The following is a 20,600-nucleotide window of genomic DNA, read 5'->3' as shown; positions in this document are numbered from 1 at the left end:
AAACAAAGAGCAAAGACTGTGAAGGATGTCATAAATATACCCAATACAATTCAGAGCTGGGGAGAAGGACTGGGAACAGGGGGAGGTTCACAGCTCTGATCTTGGATATTCCACACTTCAGGCTTATCAGGAAAATGTAAAATGTTCAAATCATGAAGTTTTAACCACAGAAGCTGTAGTTATTGTGCTATAAAAGTAGGGGGACTTTATGTGCAGAGGAAAGATTTGTACTGTATTGAGGATGGTAGTTTTAGTGCTCTTGCTGCTGGCACTGTTTCCTCACATGGTATGCAAGGCTCACACTGTTCAGTGCAGTATGGTTTATCCACACTCTCCACTTCACACATATCATCAGTCAGGAGACCTCATCATCGGTGGTGTGGCTTATCATGCTGGCATCGTCACCAGTTTACTACCTTTCGAAGAAGAACCTTTGCCTGTGCTGATGGAACCAATTGTGTAAGGTCTTAATAACTGTTTGCTTTTCTTGTCTTTTTCAGACACTGGGATAACTACAGCCTTGAAACATTGGCGTCTTGAGTTGAGTTGTAGGATAAAGCTAAGGTGTTTAAGGCAAGGGTTGAGGGTCTGGTGAGAAAAGGTAGCTTTATAAAATAAGTTACAGTCATTGCACACACAGAATATAAAAGCATAAAAATAAAGAAAGCATAGAATAACAAAAAAACCCCCACCCCAATTCCATTTAGATAAAGAGCAATATCCTCCTGATCTTTAAACAGTATTCCTTTTACAATTCTGAATAAAAACATTGTAGGTTCTAGCCTCAGTCTTTCTGCTAAGATAACATTAATAACTTGCTATCTTAGTTTCCAAAAGCCATTAACAGATTTACAGATTCATGTACAATAGATAAAATCTCACTCATCATATTTAAAATTATCACCAGGGGTTGATACCATATCTATCACCTTTAAACAATTTTCCTGCAGTAGAGAAGCTACAATAAAGTTACTGAGCTTCCCCCATAAACAATCATTCCTAGGATTTTCTTTTAGTAAATTTGCTGCTTATTTTTCCAAATATGATAGGCTAATTTTGCTAATGCAATGCCTGGCGGTATATTTTGGAAACTGCTTTCTTTGGGTTATTAAACAAAATATTTTCAAACCATGATAACTCTTGATAAGTTGTCATTATCCTCACCACCCTCCTAATTTAAAATGTATAATTTCTGAGTATTCAAATAGTGATGGTGCTCATTGACATGTTGAAAAGTTTTTTTTGTGCTTTTATCCAGTCTCTTTGCATACTGTACACCATGATACATCTATTGGTCAAAATATGCTAATTGTCCATTGTTGAAATTTCAATGTAAACACTGGTGTTGTTTATCTTATATATATATATATATATATATATATATATATATATACCTTATAAATGCTGTAATACTTGCTTTTTGAGAAAAGTAGGTACAGAAGACCGTGACATTGCTTTTTTTTTTAAAGTGTGGAATAACTTTCTGAAACAGAATCTCACTTTCATTTCAGTGTAGTCTCTAAGCATTACCAACACATCCTGGCTTTGGCTTTTGCAGTAAAGGAGATAAATGAAAACTCTCTGATCTTACCCAATGTCACTCTGGGCTTCCACATCTATGACAGTTATAACAACGCAAGGAGGACTTATCATGCCACAATGCTGCTTCTATCAGCACTGGAGAGATTTATCCCTAACTACCTATGTGACAAGCAAAAAAATCTAATAGCAGTTGTTGGAGGACTGGATGCCCAAATTTCCATTCACGTGGCAACTATCTTGAGTAACTATAAGGTTCCACAGGTAGGAATCTCTCTGTCTGTAGGTGAGTGGGTGTAACATGGGGAGTTAACACATATATTCTTAGACATACTGCATTTCATATTCTATGATTCAAAGACGTTAATGTGTGCCTTGCAAAAAAAAAGAGACAGACTTATTTTTTCCATGTATCTCAGAGCCAAACTTGAAAAACAAGAAGTTTAGTCCGATGTTGCTGATAGAGTTTTTATGATGCTGCCAGTTCTGCTGTTTCTTTTGTTTTATTGTTTCGATTGTATTAAATTCAGGAGGTTAAAAGAGGGCTTAAACTGTAGAAGAAAATATTCTTCATAGTACATTCACCATTGCGGAAAAAATTAAGTGCAAATAGGACTACATAAAAACCATCAGTGTATGGAAGAACCACACCTTGCCAGGTGAACTCTGCATGTAATTTAAAGAAAATCAAGTGCTCAGAACTTGAGTAACTAATATCAAGGCAACAAGGAGAGTTCAAGGGAGATAAGCATTCACTATTTATGTGGACATCCAGGTAGACACAATTAGGAGGAAACACAGTTAGCGGCAAGGGAAAGCTATGTGTAGTTGGACATGCACTCTGGATTGTAAGAATGCTGATTTCAAAAAAGCTTAAAGAACTGCTAGGTGAGATCTCATGGTCAGAAATACTCAGAGAGAAGGGAGCCCAAGATGGATGGGAGTTTCTTAAAGGTGAAATACGGAAGGCACAAATGCAGATGATTCCAACAAGAAAGAAATGGGGGAGGCACCTAGAAACCAGTGTAGCTGCATAAGGAGCTTACAGATGAGCTGAGTTTTGTTTTTGGTTTGTTTTTTAAAAAATCCTCTTGTCCCCTTTAGCCCCCATACTCCACAAATAACTGTTCTATGTTTAGGGAGCAGTGCTTTCCCTTGAGGTGAGCGGGAATCAACAAAATGTAATTCCCTATCTTGTTGACATATGGCTTTCATCTGAAAAGGGAACAACCTACATGGATATGTTTTAAAACCTTCAATATACCTACATGGATATGTTTTAAAACCTTCAATATACTATATATATCTGATTATTATTGCCTTCTTCATCTCTTCAGCTCATATATGGCTCTGTCCCATTGTTGAATGATAGAAACCTAGGACTTTCTTTCTACCAGATGGTACCCCATGAAGCCCTTCAGTACAAAGGGATTCTTTCTTTGCTTCTGCATTTCAGGTGGACATGGATTGGGGTTCTTGTAATGGATAATGAAAATGGTGAAAGATTTTTGCAAGCTGTTTTGCCAGTATTTAACCAGAGAGGTGTCTGCTTTGACTTTAAAATAAGAGTCCCTATGTTAACTTCTGGCTCTGAACTGGATGAAATGTTAGAAGATGGGACAAGGATACACAATATAATAATGAAAAGTACAACCAATGTAGTTGTGTTTTATGGTGAATCTAATTCCATGGTGTTTTTGAGATGGCTTCCCTATTATTCGAGAACTCCACCAAGCCTACCAAAGGGCTTAGTGTGGATATCAACAGCTGAAATGGAGCTCACTTCCTTGGGTTACCAAAAGAATTGGGAAACAGAAATATTCCATGGTGTCCTGTCCTTCACAATTCATTCCAGTTACGTCCCCAATTTCAAACCATTTATTGAGAGCCGAAATCCTTCCATTACAAAAGAAGATGGTTTTATCAAGGACTTCTGGCAACAGACATTTAGTTGTGTATTCTCAGATCCAGATGTGGAAGATGTGGAAGGGGATATTTGCACTGGGGAGGAGAAACTGGAGAGCCTTCCAGCACCATTCTTTGAGATGGGAATGAATGGCCACAGCTACAGCATCTACAATGCTGTCTATGCTGTAGCCCATGCTTTACATGACAAGTCTTCACTTAGATTCAGAGCAAAGGAAGGCAAAGGAGGCCAGAAGTATCAGAATCAACAGTTTGGGCAGGTAATAGGCTCAAGTGACAGATCATTGCAACTGTATAATCTATCTCTGAATTCTAAAGAGTTAGCACATTTATCATGAATATTTTCTCACTCAGAATGTTGTACCCAACATTCAATTTTGTTATGAAAGCCCCAGCTGTGTCCGCTTCTAAATTCTGGCCTTTTCCTTATTCAAACTAGATCCATCACTTTCTCAGAAGTGTGTCCTTTAACAACAGTGGAGGAGACAAGATTTATTTTGACCAAAATGGGGAGTTAGTGGCTGGATTTGATATAATCAACTGGATTGTTTCTTCAAACCAATCATTTCACAGAGTGAAAGTTGGGAGTGTAGATGCCAACCAAGTGTTCAGTATCAATGCGAATGCTATTACATGGTATGACTGGTTTAACCAGGTAGGCCCCAATTGTTAGCCATTTGAGTAGCATTGCCACTCATCTTCCAAGCCCCTGTACAGGGAAGCTAAGTGAACAGCAACACTTTGAAGTGCACCCCAACTCCCACTGAATTCTGGGAGACTCGGGTTATTCCTGCACACAATTTTGTCAATTGACCTCTCCCACAGGGAAAATGATCAGCAACACTTTGAGGAGCACCCTGGTTCCCATCAATTTATGTGAGAGCCAGGACATGGTGGAGGGGCCATCAGGCAGCAATTCCTGTTTTGCCTCAGGTGGTAAAATAGGATGAGCTGCCTCTGACTCCATTCAGAGATGGAGTCTCTTGAAAAGAGGTATGACTTTAGTAACAAATGAAATGTTCACACAAAGGAAAGGATTCTAATCTCATCATTCTGAACATTATTTTTCTGCTCTCTCTTTTATGGATTAGTCCCAGCCTCTTTCATTATGTACTGAGAGGTGCCACCCAGGTTTTAGGAAGAAAGTGAAAGAGGGAAAGCCATTTTGCTGCTATGATTGCATCCCATGTCCAGAAGGGAAGATTTCAGATCAGGAGGGTAAGTATCTGATATATGAGATCACTTGAATCAGGGTATTAAAGACAGATCCAGTCAATAAAAATGACGGTGCCTTCTGTGTATCTATATAATGGGTAGTTCTGGTGATATCTTAGCAGAGAAGAAAACTTTCAAAGGTAGTGTTTAGTATCACCTACACATTGAGGTTTCAAACACATTACCTGTTTGTTTGCTTTTTTAAAATTGAAGTTTGTGATTCCCCTCCCCCCCCCCAACTTAGCTATTCTGGTTCATGCATTTGTGAAATGGACACTTAACTTTTGTAATGTAGCTTAAGGGGCCCTGCCTTCAAAGAATTTCACTTCCTTCAATGGATGTGAAATAAGGAGATCACTCTGTGATCATCCAGGACCACATCATTTTCATCATTTTATTTTCTACATGTCTGTTTGTCTGTGCATTTACCGTATATATATTTAATTTACTTTTCTCTCCCCCACCTCATCTCCTCTCTTTCCCATGCCTGAACTTTTTTGTAACCCCTAGAGGGCTATGAAGAACAACCACCATTGACTTGTTGGTGTGGCTGGAAACCGTAAATGCTCAAAAATTAATTAATGAAGGAAGAAGGGGGAAATAAACAGAATACAAGAACCAATCAAAATGTATCAATTACCAAATATATGGTTCTTACATATTTTATGGTCATGACCTAAGATTAGATCATATTGTGACCAGGTATTAACTGAAATAAATGTCACAATGTGGTATGAAGTGTCAAGAGATGCTCAGCGTAGCTTTAGAGCTACAAAAACACTGACATTGCTATAGCATATGAACATAGAATCTTATCTGTCAGGAAAGAGCAATTTCAGCATGTTGCTGAGACTAAGGCTACATGTTTTCTTTTATAGACATGAATGACTGTAATAAATGTTCAGATGAAGAATATCCAAACAAGAACCAGGACATGTGTATTCCCAAGGATATAAGCTTCTTGTCTTATGAAGAACCTTTGGGCATTAGCTTAGCTTGCTTTGCTCTTTCATTTTCTTTGATCACTGCTCTGGTTCTGGGAACATTTATGAAGCACCACAACACAGCCCTTGTCAAAGCCAACAACCGAGACCTCACCTACACTCTCCTCATCTCACTCCTACTCTGCTTTCTTTGTGCATTGCTATTTATTGGCCGACGTGACAAGACGACCTGTCTCCTTCGACAAACTGCTTTTGGCATCATCTTCTCAGTAGCTGTTTCCTGTGTGTTGGCAAAAACCATCACAGTGGTTCTGGCTTTCATGGCTACTAAACCAGGATCCAGGATGAGGATGTGGGTGGGAAAGAGACTGACCAATTCCGTTGTTATTTCCTGTTTTCTTATTCAAGCAGGCATCTGTATTGTGTGGCTGGGATCCTCACCCCCCTTCCCAGATGTTGATATGCACTCAATGGCTAAGGAAGTTGTTCTAGAGTGTAATGAGGGATCTGTGACTATGTTTTACTGTGTTCTGTGCTACATGGGCTTCCTGGCTCTTGTCAGCTTCACTGTGGCGTTCTTTGCCAGGAAGTTACCTGACAGTTTCAATGAAGCAAAATTCATCACTTTCAGTATGCTGGTCTTTTGCAGTGTCTGGGTATCTTTTGTTCCAACCTACCTCAGCACAAAGGGAAAACACATGGTAGCTGTGGAGATCTTCTCTATCTTAGCCTCTGGTGCTGGTCTTCTGGCTTGCATCTTTGCTCCCAAATGCTACATTATTTTGTTGCGACCTGAGTTGAACAACAAGGAACATCTAATAAGAAATAGGGCCTGAAGAATTTGCATCTCTTCATCATACTTTTTAGTTTTTAATTCTATAGTTGCTCTATGTAGATTTTCCAACAGACTTCCACATTCTTCTAATATGAAATTTTAATTTGGGAAACTGAATTAAGATTTGTAAGGGGAAAGGATTGTGTCTGTATCCCATCCCTCCATTGTACTGTCTTTTTTTGCTTTTCAGCAATTTTTGCTGTTGCCGCCTGCCCCACCCCCGGCAAGGTGCTTTTTGAATGTTAAGAAGTCAGCTGAAAACAATCTCACTCTCAAAGTGTCCTGAATCATGTTGTCTCCAAACTTTTGATGGTGGTGTGTAATGCTTGTCACGTTGTTAAAAACAATCCTCTATACTTTCCAGAGAATGTTAATATGTAGCTAAAGTGTGAGAGAAAACCTTTCTTTAGAATATAACAAACAACCATTCCTTTTTTTCTGGGGGTACTCATGGGTTATGAGCTACAGGCACATGTTTTTCTAAGAAGAAAAGTGCTGCAAATGTTTCTTAATTCCAAAAGGACTCCAAATCCTTCGCTTAAGAATTGCCTTTGATGTAATAATTAACTACACAATTACCTAGTCAGAAGGACAGTAATTAGTTACTATGTTCAACCAAACCCCTGTGGAGTTTCAGTTGCCACTAGGAAAACAAAGAACAAAAGCTGTGAAGGTCATCCTAAATATCCCAGTACAATTCAGAGATAAAGAGAGGGATTGGGAACAGGCCAAAGCCTACAGTGGTGATCTTTGTTATTCCAGGCTTCAGACCTCTCAGGAAAATGCTAAATGTTCAACGTGGGCAGTTTTAATGGCAAAAGTTTAATGCTTCTACTGTAGAAGAAAATATAGGTTTTTATATAGAGAGGGAAGATTTGCCCTTGTACCGAGGATGGCGATTTTAATCATTTTCCTGCTGGTCCTGTTTCCTTGCATGACATGCAAGGCACATATTGTTCAATGTAATATCTATTATCCACAGCCTCCTCTTCACGCATTTCACCATCCAGGAGATGTCATCATTGGTGGGGTTGCTTATCACGCTGGATTCATCATCAGTGAAATACACTTCATGGAAGAACCCCGGCAAAAACTGGGAGAACAATTTGTGTATGGCCTTACTGACTTTTTACTTTTCCTCCTATGTATTTTATTCACTTATTTTATTTAACAAACTATTGTCACAGGGTGAATGGGTGCTATTGCTGCAGCCTTAGAAATCTGGCTGCTTGGCTTGGGCTGTAGGGAAAACATCACTGCACTTCCTGCAGCAGTAGGCAATATTGTGCTCATGAGATGTTGCTGAACTGAACTAGAAGTTCTTATCAGCCCCAGTCAGGATGTACAATGGGCAGGTATTTGGGAGTTGTGGTACAAAAAGCATTTGGAGGAGGGCAGCACATTGGCTACCCCCGAGTTAGTGGGCGGGTATATTATATATACCTACAGATGTATTACAATATATGAGTATGTGTGTTGGTGTGTGTATATACAGTCATACCTCTGTTTACATATCCCTTTGGATATGTAATCTTCAGGTTACAGCTGCGGCAAACCTGGAAGTGTATGCTTCTGGGTTCTACCATGTGCAAAGAAGCGCTCAATCATGCTGCACATATGCACAGAGTACACCTCTATTTATGTAATTTTCAGGGTGCGAACAGACCCCCAGAACAAATTAAGTTTGTATCCGGAGGGTCCACTGTACATCTGTATTTGCCATTGATAGCTTAGGCACATTTCCCTCCATAGTTACTCTCCTCTCTACTTGTGTCTTCCTGTTCATCTCCACTCTTACCTCAGTTGGCTGGCTTTCTTTCTTTTAATAAATTTTCTTCCTTAACAAAATTGGACTTCTCAAAAAGTTTGCTTGAGGCTTATTTAGTCCTTTTTACTCTATTGGTTATTTATTTAAAACTTCTTTTATGGAGACTTGCATGCTAATACAAAACTAATGGAGCAATCCTATGTGCAAGAACCTGGTGTAAAGCAAACTGGTATAAATTAAAGCAGCATAAAGTTACACCAGATCCAAACCTAATGCAGCAGAAAAGCAGCTACTAATGCCCTGCAAGGAGAGGGAAAACAAAGAATTTAAAAATGGTATTCTATGCCAGGTTGCCAGGTAATGCAACTAAGCAGAACATGCTTATGATCCAGTTTAATGCCCTCCCTCTGTGGTCCCACGCCGCCATGCCCCCAGTATGTCCACGTTTCAGATTTAAACTGTTCATGCAGCTCAAGCTCAGGTGGCTCAATATGGGCATCTTGAAACCCTATAAAGAACAACCATGCAAAGAAAACACAGTAAATAAAATTTCAAGGGAAAAGAAAACATTATGTTCACCAGCATGTTTAGCAAAGATTTCTTAAGCCTATGGTGAATATTCACCCCTTGCCTCTGTTCAGCTACGCTTTTAGTTTCATTTTGAATTTTCAAAAAAAGAAAAAGCTAATGATGAAATATTATAAGGCGTGTGATCTTCTAAATGTGACCACTCCTATACTTCAGCCTTTATATTTATGTAGGCCAACATAGAAATATTATATATAAATACTGTAATGGTTAATTATTGATAAAGGAGACCCAGAACACAGCAGCAATAACTAAACTAAGGTTAGAATAGCCTTCTGATACAGAATCTCACTCTTATTCCAGCACAGTCAGTAAGCATTACCAGCACATCCTGGCTTTGGCATTTGCAGTAAAAGAGATCAACGAAAACCCTCAGATTTTACCCAATCTCACATTGGGCTTCCACATCTATGACAGCTATAACAATGCAAGGAAGACTTATGATGCCACAATGCGACTTCTATCATCATTGGAAAGAGTCATCCCTAACTACCTATGTGACAGCCAGAAAAATCTAATAGCAGTTGTTGGGGGACTGGATGTCCAAATTTCCATTAATGTGGGAACTCTCTTGAATAACTATAAAATTCCACAGGTAGGACAGCTCTGCCTGCTTGTGTGTATGTGTTGGGAATTTAACACTCATATTCTTAGTCCCACCATTTTTCCTATTCTATTGTGCCAAGACATTACAGTGGTACCTTGGTTTGCAAACAGTCTGGTTTGCATACATTTTGGATTACAAACATGTCAAACCCGGAAGTGTGTGTCCCGGTTTGCAAACTTTTTTTGGATTACAACTCTTTTGGGGGGGATTACGAACAAATTTTTTTGGGAGGCCCCATTGGCAAAAGCGCGCCTTGGGTTACAATCTGTTTTGGTTTACAAACGGACCTCCAGAACAGATTATGGTTGTAAACCAAGGTACCACTGTACTGCGCACCTTGAAAGCAATGAATTAAGCTTCATATTTTTAGAAATCACACTTCCAAACTGGAAAAATGGGATTCGTACCAATTTTTTATGCTCTGAGTACTGCTGCTTCTTTTGTTTTATTGGTAGGATTATATTTAAGTAAAGATGAGTTAACTGATGAGATGAAAAACAAAAGAAAATACACTATGATTCATTCATAATTCAGAAAAAGTGTAAATACAGTTCAGAACTATATAAAAATAGCCTATATAAAAAGGGACCCCACGCTGCCAAGTGAATGCTGAATAAAATTTGAAGCAAAGCTATAGTGCTCTGAACTTTGGTAACTGATATCCAAGCAACAGGGAAAGTTTAAAGGGGATAAAGGGGATATTGCATGTGTACACCCAGATACGGGCAAGAGGAAGATTGGCCTCTCCTGAAACCTGGGATAATTCTTTTGTGCACCTATAGCATGTTATGTAGAATTTTTGAACGGTTCCAGGAGTCGAACAGACTTCCGGAATGGATTAAGTTTGACAACCAAGGCATCACTGTACAAGAAGTAAGTAGTACAATCAATGTCCTTAGGTCAATCTATTCTCTTTCAGTCACCACTCCCTATCTGGAGAATGAGAATAATAAAAGTTCTCCTACGTTCTACTTGTAAAGGTTCCTAATGTGATTATGGGGGATCCAATTATACCACCCTGTATTAACAAAAAGCATACACCAGTGGAACATGGAGAGGACCCATTTTTGGCTATTCTTCTTGCACCCTGTAGCTCCCACATGCCACAAATTCCTTCTCTGGAACATTACTCAATGCTCTCAGAAAGATTTAAGGAGTGGTGGTTGCTTGGGGGAGGGAGGAGGGAAATGGCCAAAATTAATTCCCTGTTTTGCTGACAGAAAAAGGGAACAACACTAGATTCTAGCCTACCTTAATTGTTTGGAAACCTTTAAGATGCAACATACATTCTATTTTTACTATCTTTTTTCTTCTCCCTCAATCTCTCTCCAGCTTACATATGGCTCTGTCCCATTGATGAACGATAGAAACCTCGGACTTTCTTTCTACCAGATGGTACCCCATGAAGCCCTTCAGTACAAAGGGATTCTCTCTTTGCTTCTTCATTTCAGATGGATATGGATTGGCATCCTTGTAATAGATAATGATAGTGGTGAAAGATTGTTACAAACTGTTTTGCCAATGTTTTCCCAGAGAGGTGTCTGTTTTAACTTCATAAAAAGAGTCCCTTTGATAAGATCTGTCTCTAAGCTGAACAAAATGCTAGAAGATGGGTCAGAAATACATAATGCAGTAATGAGCAGTACAACCAATGTAGTTGTGTTTTATGGTGAATCAAATTCCATGGTGTTTTTAAGATGGATTCCATATTTTGCAGAATATCCACCAAAGCTACCCAAAAGTATAGTGTGGATAACGACAGCCCAAATGGAACTCACTTCACAATTTTATCAAAGGGACTGGGAAACAGAAATATTCCATGGTGTCCTCTCCTTCACAATTCACTCTAATGATGTACCAAATTTCAAACAATTTATTAAGAGTCAAAATCCTTTCAGAACAAAAGAAGATGGTTTTATCAGGGACTTCTGGCAACAAGCCTTTGGCTGTGTATTCCCAAACACTACTGTGGTAGACGTGGAGGGGAATATATGCACCGGGGAGGAGAAACTGGAGAGCCTTCCAGCACCATTCTTTGAGATGGGCATGAATGGCCACAGCTACAGCATCTACAATGCTCTATATGCTGTAGCCTATGCTTTGCACGATATGTCCTTACAAGCAATGGAGGACAGAAGAGGACAGAAGTATCCGTTGTGGCAGGTAATAGGCTCAATATTGTCAAGTGGCAGAGCATTACAACTCTGCTACAATAGACCCAAATATATGTAATAAAACTGTCTCCCCAAACTCTGACCATCCTCATATTTTCAACTCCCCTTCATTTCCCATCCCAGACCACCAGCCTTCTCTCATTTTGAGCACATTAACAGTATGCATTTTTATTATGTTCCTGATCTATGTAGGCTATCTTTAAGTGTTCTTTAGGTTATTGAAATGGTATGCAGTTATCACTTTAGGAACTCTTCTTCTCATCCTTCCTTATCTTCTTGAGTGGTTTCCATCTGACTGTTTGATCCTTTTAATCAGCCAGGTCCAGCCAATGGACAGTGTCCTCCAGATATTGTTAAACTACAGTTCCCATCAACCCAGACTATTGTCCATGCTGTTTAGGGCTGACATCTATTCTAATAAAAAGACATATGTTGAGTTCCACATTGGCTAGTTCTATTCTATATTGTGCATTATGGTTGCCATCTGATTAAGACTTTAATACATCTGACTAATTTATGATCCCAAGGACAGCCTTTCTGGGAGTGGATATACATGAGCATGCATACCTCTGAAATCACTTTTCTAAAAAACAAAACAAAAACCACATTACGTGGTGTAAGAAGTAGGCTTTTTCACACTGTGTAAACCCAAAGTACAAGCACATTGAGTTTGGGTGGTGGTGGAGTGGAGGGCAGCACCTGAGAGATGTGGGGAGCCAGAATGCTAGCTTCCCAGTAGGTGTGTCACTGGCAAATGGGGGCAAGCTACTACTGCCAACAAAACACAAATGAGGGGTATTTTAACTACCACCTCTGCTTTTCCTTTATGGTCCAAGAACTTTCTATATGAAAATGAATAAAAATATTTTATCAGCCTTTGTACTGGTATGAAAATATTTTGTTTGTATATTGAATTTTGGAAATCACTTTGAAATCTCTAGGAATTGCAGCTAATAATTTCTCCTGTCCCTGAATCACACAGCACATCTGTAATGAATACAACACCATAAATAATATCAGACCTTAATACAGAAGATCCAACTGCAGACTTTTCTTAACTTTTGCCTTTTCCTTTCTTATTGAGCTCCATCACTTTCTCAGAAGTGTCTCCTTTAACAACAGTGGTGGGGACAAGATTTCCTTTGACCAGAATGGGATGTTAAAGGCTGGATTTGATGTGATCAACTGGATTGTTTCCCCAAACCAATCATTTCATAGAGTGAAGGTTGGGAATGTTGATCCCAACCAATGGTTGACCATCAATGGGGATGCCATAACATGGCCCAACCATTTTAGCCAAGTAAGCCTCAGTGGTCACTGTCTATCTGTCTTGATGTCAGAAATCAATTTCATTAGACAATGAGGATGTCCAATAAATACAACATAAAAAAATTGTAAGAAGCACAATAAATGGATTGAAAAAATAGGATTCTTTTGGTTGCTATATTCTTGTCTATACAGTGGTACCTCAGGTTAAGAACCTAATTCATTCTGGAGATCCTTTCTTAACCTGAAACTGTTCTTAACCTGAGGTACCACTTTAGCTAATAGGGCCTCCCGCTGCCGCAGTGCCGACAGAGCACGATTTCTGTTCTCATCCCGAAGCAAAGTTCTTAACCCGAGGTACTATTTCTGGGTTAGCGGAGTCTGTAACCTGAAGCATCTGTAACCTGAAGCGTCTGTAACCCGAGGTACCACTGTATTAATTTAGAAGTTGTTTGGAGGGGGGAAGTACAATTAATTATATTGACACTAGTTTAAGTATACATGAAATCACAATCAATGTCATTTAACATTCAACCAAGCTCCATTCATTCAAGTAGATGGTTTCTTAAAAGTCTGTGGTACCACAGTTGTGCTAATATAGGGAATGAACACTTGCTCGTAGCATTGATCATACCTTACTGGATGGAGGCGTTACTTAGGAAAATAAGAAAAATTTCCCCAAATATTCTAATCTCATTATTCTCAATTTTATCTCACTTGTGGATTAGTCTCGGCCTGTTTCTTTATGTACTGAGCAATGCCATCCTGGCTCTAGGAAGAAAGTGAAAGAGGGAAGGCCATTTTGCTGCTATGATTGTATCCCATGCTCAGAAGGAGAGATTTCAGTCCAGGAGGGTAAGAATACATACACATATACCATACAGAGCAAAGGCTGAAAGTCAGAGGAGTGAGTGATATCAGAATTAATTTTCTTGCATGTTTGAAATGTGATACAAACATTTCTCTGTCTTGGGGGACAATAGAGGAGTGTGCCTTTGGGAGTGGAGTCCAACTGTTGGAAGGTTACAGTGCCTGCTATGACTGTAGCGACCAATATGGAAGAGACATGTTTTGTTGCAGCTGGGGCAGCTGAAGGCATCCAGTTGTGCTGCTGCAAATGCACCATTGCGTGCTCCTCCCAGCAGTCCTTCCTCCTTTGGTTACTGCTACGGATGGGCAATCTGACTGCTGGTTTCCAGGCACTGCAGTTGATTGAAAGGGATACAACATATATTATAATATGAATATCAGAACATGTTTTTTAAAGCCATTAAAATACAGGATTTCTGCACAATATGTGTATTGTTGTTTTTTTCAAAATCAGACACACACACCCCCCGACATGAATGACTGTAAAAAATTGCCCAGAAAAAGGCTATCAAAACAATAATCACAATATGTGTATTCCCAAGAAAATAAGCTTTTTGTCCTGTGAGGACATCAGTCCTGGGCATCAGTTTAGCCTTAACTCCTAGCCTTATTTTGCTTACAGATTATTCTAACACACAATGTTCCTCACAGATGTCAGTTAGAACTCCAAACACCACTTAATAGGGTTTCACCAGACAAGACAGAAAACTTTTGTAATCAAACATCATTAAATATTAAACAATAGCCATTAAAACATAATACAGATAAAAATTATTTCTACGGAATATGTGTTCACTTTCCCTGATTAAGACCAAGTATTTTCTTTTTCAGATGTGAACGAGTGTAATATATGCTCAGAAGAAAAATATCCAAATAATAATCAGGATATGTGTATTCCCAAGGAAACAACCTTTTTGTCCTATGAGGAACCTCTGGGCATCAGTTTAGCCTGCTTTGCTTTTACTTTTTCTGTGATCACAGGTTTGGTCCTGGGAACATTTTTGAAGCACCACCACACACCCATTGTCAAAGCAAACAACAAAGACCTCACTTATATGCTGCTAATTTCTCTCCTGCTCTGCTTCCTTTCTGCATTGCTATTCATTGGACAACCTGAAATTGTGGCGTGCCTCCTCCGACAGACGGCTTTTGGCATTATCTTCTCAGTGGCTGTTTCTTGTGTGCTAGCAAAAACCATGACAGTGGTTTTGGCTTTCATGGCCACCAGGCCAGGATCCAGGATGAGGAAGTGGGTGGGGAAGAGACTGGCTATTGCCATTGTGGTTTCCTGTTCTTTTATTCAAGGAGGCATCTGTACTGTGTGGCTGGCATCTTCACCCCCATTTCCAGATGTCGACTTACACTCAATCACTAAAGAAATTGTACTGGAATGTAATGAGGGCTCCGTGACTATGTTTTACACTGTCTTGAGCTACATGGGCTTCCTGGCTCTTGTCAGCTTCACTGTAGCTTTCTTTGCCAGGAAGTTACCTGACAGTTTCAATGAAGCGAAGTTCATCACTTTCAGCATGTTGGTCTTTTGCAGTGTTTGGGTATCTTTTGTTCCAACCTACCTCAGTACCAAGGGAAAATACATGGTTGCTGTGGAGATCTTTTCTATCTTAGCATCTGGTGCTGGTCTGCTGGGTTGCATCTTTGCACCAAAATGCTACATTATTGTGCTGCGGCCTGAGTTGAATGAAAGGGAAAATCTAATAAGAAATAAGACCTGAAGAATTTGAGTGCATAGAATGCATACATAGAGTTCACAAGACAAGGGGTTAAAAATTTCTTTTTCTTCTATGTTATCGTCTTTCCTTTACTATATTGCGAGCTTCTGTGTTAAATAAAATTGTTTAATTGTACACTGAAATGGAAAATAAATCTGTAATGTGTTGGTATTTACATTGTGAAGCATAGCATGGAAACTTCTATTGAAGCTAAAGAAGAGCCGAGAGAAGAGTCTAGCAGTTAATGATTAAGTGGGGCTAAATCTCATCTGGGTCCATCACATGGTGTTTAGCTTAGAATCACATGGAAGGTCTAGTATTACAAGTCTATGCATATGCTTATCTCTCTCCAAGAAAAGAGCCTCAGGCTAATGGAGACTGGAATGGAGGAAAGACAAAACTTGGAATTTTAGCACTCGAGGATATATATATTGGAATCCAAGTGTGCTATGCTTGGACAAGTATAAGACATTCTTCAACTATCTGAATGTAACTTTATTTGTTTCAAGTTGCTTCAGAGTAAAGTTCTGCAGTAAATCTTTTGAACCATATTTTTGCACTAAATAATTTTTATTTCAAAGAGTCAGCTTTTATTCACATTATTTGCCTCCATATGTATGTTGCACTGTTAATGGCCTCAATAGCCCGGGTTTTGAGATCTTTGGGGGAAGTCCTTTTCTTGTTCTTGCCACCCTCACAGGTTCACTTGGTAGCGAAGCAGGAGAGGGCCTTCTCAGTGGCTACACACAGACTTGGGAACTTCCTCCATAGAGAATTTCTCTCTCCTGGTTGTCCTTCCTTCAGCAGGTGTCAGCAGGTGACAGCAGGCAGAATACATATGGAGTCTGTCAGTGCCTATAGCTTGATGCATCACAGGTCAATATTACTAAGCGTCTCACAATTGGCGTTCAAACTCATAACTCTCTGGTAAAAGGGGTGCTTTGAGGGAGTTAATGCTTCTCAAGTGCCCCCCCCCAATATCCTGACCAACATCCTCTTGTTTAATGTGGATTTATGAGGGAACATTTATTGAGACTGCTCATAGTGCAATAAGAAGGAGACGCAGGCATAAGGTATCCATGAATAAAAGTAAAGGTAAAGGTACCCCTGCCCGTACGGGCCAGTCGTGTCCGACTCTAGGGTTGTGCGCCCATCTCACTTAAGAGGCCGGGTGCCAGCGCTGTCCGGAGACACTTCCGGGTCACGTGGCCAGTGTGACGAAGCTGCTCTGGTGAGCCTGCACCAGCGCAGCACACAGAAACGCCATTTACCTTTCCGCTATAAAGCGGTACCTATTTATCTACTTGCACTTAAGGGTGCTTTCGAACTGCTAGGTGGGCAGGAGCTGGGACCGAACGACGGGAGCTCACCCCGCTGCGGGGATTCGAACCGCCGACCATACGATTGGCAAGTCCTAGGCGCTGAGGTTTTACCCACAGCGCCACCCGCATCCCTGAATACCTTGTTGCTAACCCCTACCACAAAGATTTGAATCCAATGTCCTCTTCATGCTGCGGGTCATTCCAAACTTTACCATGCCTTCCTACCTAACTAAAGCGTGAGGGAAATCTTCTCTCCAGAATACGTGACAAACAACTTTTCTTAATTCCTAAAGGACTCCACACCCTCCATTTAGGAATTGTTGTTAATGTAATAATTAACTACACAATTAGCTAGTCAGAAGGGCTGTCATTTGTTATGATATTCAGCCAAACCCCTGAGGAACTTCTTTGGCTGTTAGCAGAACAGAGAGCAAAGAGTGTGAAGGTTGTCATAAATATATCCAGTGAAAGTCAGGGATATGGAGTGGCACTGGAAACGGACAGGGGTTCACAGCTCTGCTCTTGGATATTCCAGGCTTCAGACTTCTGTACCGAGGATGGTGGTTGTAGTCATTTTGCTGCTGGCTCTGCTTCCTCCAATGGGATGCCAGACTCACGCTGTGCAGTGCAATATCTGTTACCCACAGCCTCCACTTCACAAATATCATCAACAAGGAGATTTCATAATTGGTGGAATTGCTTATGATGCTGGTGTCATGCTCAGTGAACTAGCCTTCAGGGAAGAACCCCTGCCAACATTGACAGAACCATTAGTGTAAATCTTTTCTTTCCAAGTATTGTATTAATTTATTTTATATAATAATAAGATTCCACTAGGACAATTTGTGCTAGAGCTGCAGCTAAAGAACACAAAATGGAGGCATAAATCCTATCCACCAAAAGCTAGTGTGACGTGAGATGCTGCAAATTAATGCAGCATAAAGTTACACCAGATCTAAACCCTGTTCGGCAGCAGGGCTCCTGCTGCTACTCTGTCCATGCCTGGCTGAGGGGGGAAAGCGTACTATGCTAGATTGCCAGGTCACATGACCAACTGAATATGCTTAGGATCTAGCAAAAGTTCTGCTCTCTGGTTCTACCTCTGCCTTGCCCCTGGCATGCTCCTTTTTTCAGTCTTAGACCAGCTTGGCTCAACCAGCTTCATCACAGCCATCTGAACCCTCCATTTTCTATGATGACTAAGTTATGCTCATGTATGCTAAGCTGAACTGGGGTTGAGGAATTAATACCAACTGAGCCAGAGATCCAGTGAATTCTAAAATGCTCATCCTAGTAGATCTTGCCATAGGATTGCCTCCCCAATCTGCTCCATTGGGGAAAAACAAAAAAACAAAAACCCACCATCCCATCTGTTTTGTTGAAATATAATAAAACAGATGGGATGGTGGGGTTTTGTTTTGGGTTTTTTTTGCTTATTTTCAAAAAAGCTTTATAATAAAATAAATGATAAAAATCTAAAAACTTATTTTAATCAGAATGGAGAGTTTTATATTGTAAATGTGACTGCTTACATAGTTAATTTTTTTATATTTATGTAGGCCACCTTATAATTATATCCAACTTATATATAAATACTGTAATAATTGATTGTTAGTAAAAGAGACACAGAAAACATTGGTAATAACTAAACTAAGTATGGAATATCCTTCTGAAAAAGAATCTCACACTTCTTTCAGCATAGTCCCTAAGCATTACCAGCACATCCTGGCTTTGGCATTCACAGTCAAAGAGATCAATGAAAACCCTCACCTCTTACCCAATCTCACTTTGGGCTTCCACATCTATGACAGCTATTGCAATGCAAGGAGGACTTACCATGCTACAATGCTACTTTTATCCACAGAGGAGAGATTTATCCCTAACTACATATGTGAGCAACAGAAAAATCTAATAGCAGTCGTTGGAGGAGTGGATGCCCCAATTTCCATTAATGTGGCGACGCTCTTGAAAAACTATAAAGTTCCACAGGTAGGAGAGCTCTGCCTTTCTCTTTCTCTTTCCCTCCCTCCCTCTATGTGTCCTCCCACATTTCCTATTCTATTATTTCCAGACATTAATGTGAGTCTTAAAAATACGGAAACTTCCTTTTTTATGAATCTCACATGCAAACTGAGTTTTAGGATCCTGTTTCTGATATGGTTTTTAAGATGCTGTGAGTGCTGCTGTTTCTTTGTGTTACTTTATTTACTTCAGGAGTTTAAATGTACAATTTTGGGTTGCTAGTTGACATGGCTGGAAATGATTTTTTCCTCTCAACCTGATTGACATTTGGTTGGGGTTTGTTTCATATTTCCTTATTTCACTGCTGTCATTTGTCAAATAACGTGCCTAACAGGGCAATAAGAATTTTCTTTTGTGTTACTGTATTTATTTCAGGAGGAGTTTAAAATGCAATTTGGGGTTACTAGGTGACAGGACTGGAAATGAATTTTTTTCTCTCAACTTGATTGGCATTTGGTTGGGGTTTGTTTCATGTTTCCTTAGTAAAATTGTGTCCTTTTTTGTTAGGTGAAAGAAAATTGTTTGTATGTTTGTATGAAGGGGGAAATGGCATCAGGCAGGATCAACATAGTATAGGGAGCCCCCATAAGGGGCCATGAGATGGGCTTGGGCTGGTACAAATCCAGCAGATCCGTTCCATCGTCATGGAGCTTGTGGAATATGAACTGATCCTGTCGCTAATGGCATGCCAAATATTACCCTTCCTGCTGATGTTAATCAAAATTTGGTCTGATTTTATCCGATAACCGTTGTACAGTCTGATTATTTCGCTTCTCTCATTGGTCAAAAAATGTGTCTTTAAGAATTTTGCTCTGAGAATGTTGCTATAATCAAGCAATTATAGATGCAAACTTTGAGCAAGAAAATCCACAGTGCATTTCCTCTCAGTGCATAAATCCGCTTGATGGCTATTGATCATTGTATATTCTTTCAGCCATGAATGCCTAACTCAAGCATTTGAATAGTCAAATTCAGTACCCGACGTTGTATTTCTAAGGGTTGCTAATATAATATATGTGTGGAATTCACTGGCAAAATCCATTTATCAGTGGAAATTGGAGCGGGGTGGGGTGGTGTTGGTGTTTTGGGTTGGTTTTTTTTGCAATTTTCTTGCTTCCTTTTGCCCTCAAACTTGAAAATATCTGCTGGGGTGCGGTCCCCAATCCTCTATAACAGATATATTTCATTCTTCATAGAGATGGAATTGTGAGAATTCATTCTCTGATGGATGGCTATCTATCCTGGGTGCCTTAGTAGAGATTCTTGCTTTGTAAGGGCTTGGACTAAATGACTCTTGGGGTCCCTTCCAACTCTACAGTTCTATGAGATTCTATAGTTGGCTTCCATCAGCAGAGGTGAAAGCACTGGTTTCCAATTTCCATGAATGGATTTGAAAACTTTAATATGCAATATGCATTCTATTATTATCGCCTTTCTTTTTCTCCACTAAAATTCCTTTAGCTCATATATGGCTCTGCTCCACTGAAGACAGATGGAACCCCAGTAATTTCTTTCTACCAGATGGTACCTAATCAAGCACTTCAATACAAAGGAATTCTCTCTTTGCTTCTTTATTTCAAATGGATATGGATTGGAGTACTAGTAATGGATAATGAAAATGGTGAAATTTTTTTACAAACTGCTTTACCAAAATTTTCCCAGAGAGGTGTCTGCTTTGACTTTATAAAAACAATGCCTATCTTTATGTCCACCTCTGAATTGGCTGGAATTCTTGAAGATGGATTAAAAATACATAATGAACTTATGAATAGTACAGCCAGTGTGGTTGTGTTT

At 39.7% G+C, this 20,600-nt stretch overlaps 1 protein-coding gene across 1 annotated transcript; it reads left to right on the top strand.

Annotated features, from left to right (window-relative positions):
- The first annotated feature begins 1,672 nt into the window (after positions 1-1,672).
- LOC310746603 (vomeronasal type-2 receptor 26-like) lies at positions 1,673-15,762 on the top strand. Its single transcript, XM_083580533.1, has 8 exons — positions 1,673-1,803; positions 4,557-4,683; positions 7,442-7,569; positions 9,124-9,410; positions 10,755-11,585; positions 12,681-12,896; positions 13,591-13,717; positions 14,564-15,762. Exons 2-8 carry the CDS (start codon positions 4,652-4,654, stop codon positions 15,463-15,465), a joined length of 2,523 nt encoding a protein of 840 aa, XP_083436659.1. The 5' UTR covers positions 1,673-1,803; positions 4,557-4,651; the 3' UTR covers positions 15,466-15,762.
- Positions 15,763-20,600: the final 4,838 nt, after the last annotated feature.

Source organism: Podarcis filfolensis, assembly GCF_964270895.1.
Source record: "Podarcis filfolensis genome assembly, chromosome: 13".
Lineage (NCBI taxonomy): Eukaryota > Metazoa > Chordata > Lepidosauria > Squamata > Lacertidae > Podarcis > Podarcis filfolensis.
Note: the sequence above shows the minus strand (reverse complement) of the source record. Positions and strands in the feature narration are given on the sequence as shown.

Coding starts and splice junctions, on each gene's coding strand:
- LOC310746603 (XM_083580533.1), top strand. CDS start 4,652: ATGTCCAGAAGGGAAGATTTCAGATCAGGAGG. Junction 9,411..10,754: donor ATAACTATAAAATTCCACAG/GTAGGACAGCTC, acceptor ATCTCTCTCCAG/CTTACATATGGCTCTGTCCC. Junction 13,718..14,563: donor AGAGATTTCAGTCCAGGAGG/GTAAGAATACAT, acceptor TTTCTTTTTCAG/ATGTGAACGAGTGTAATATA.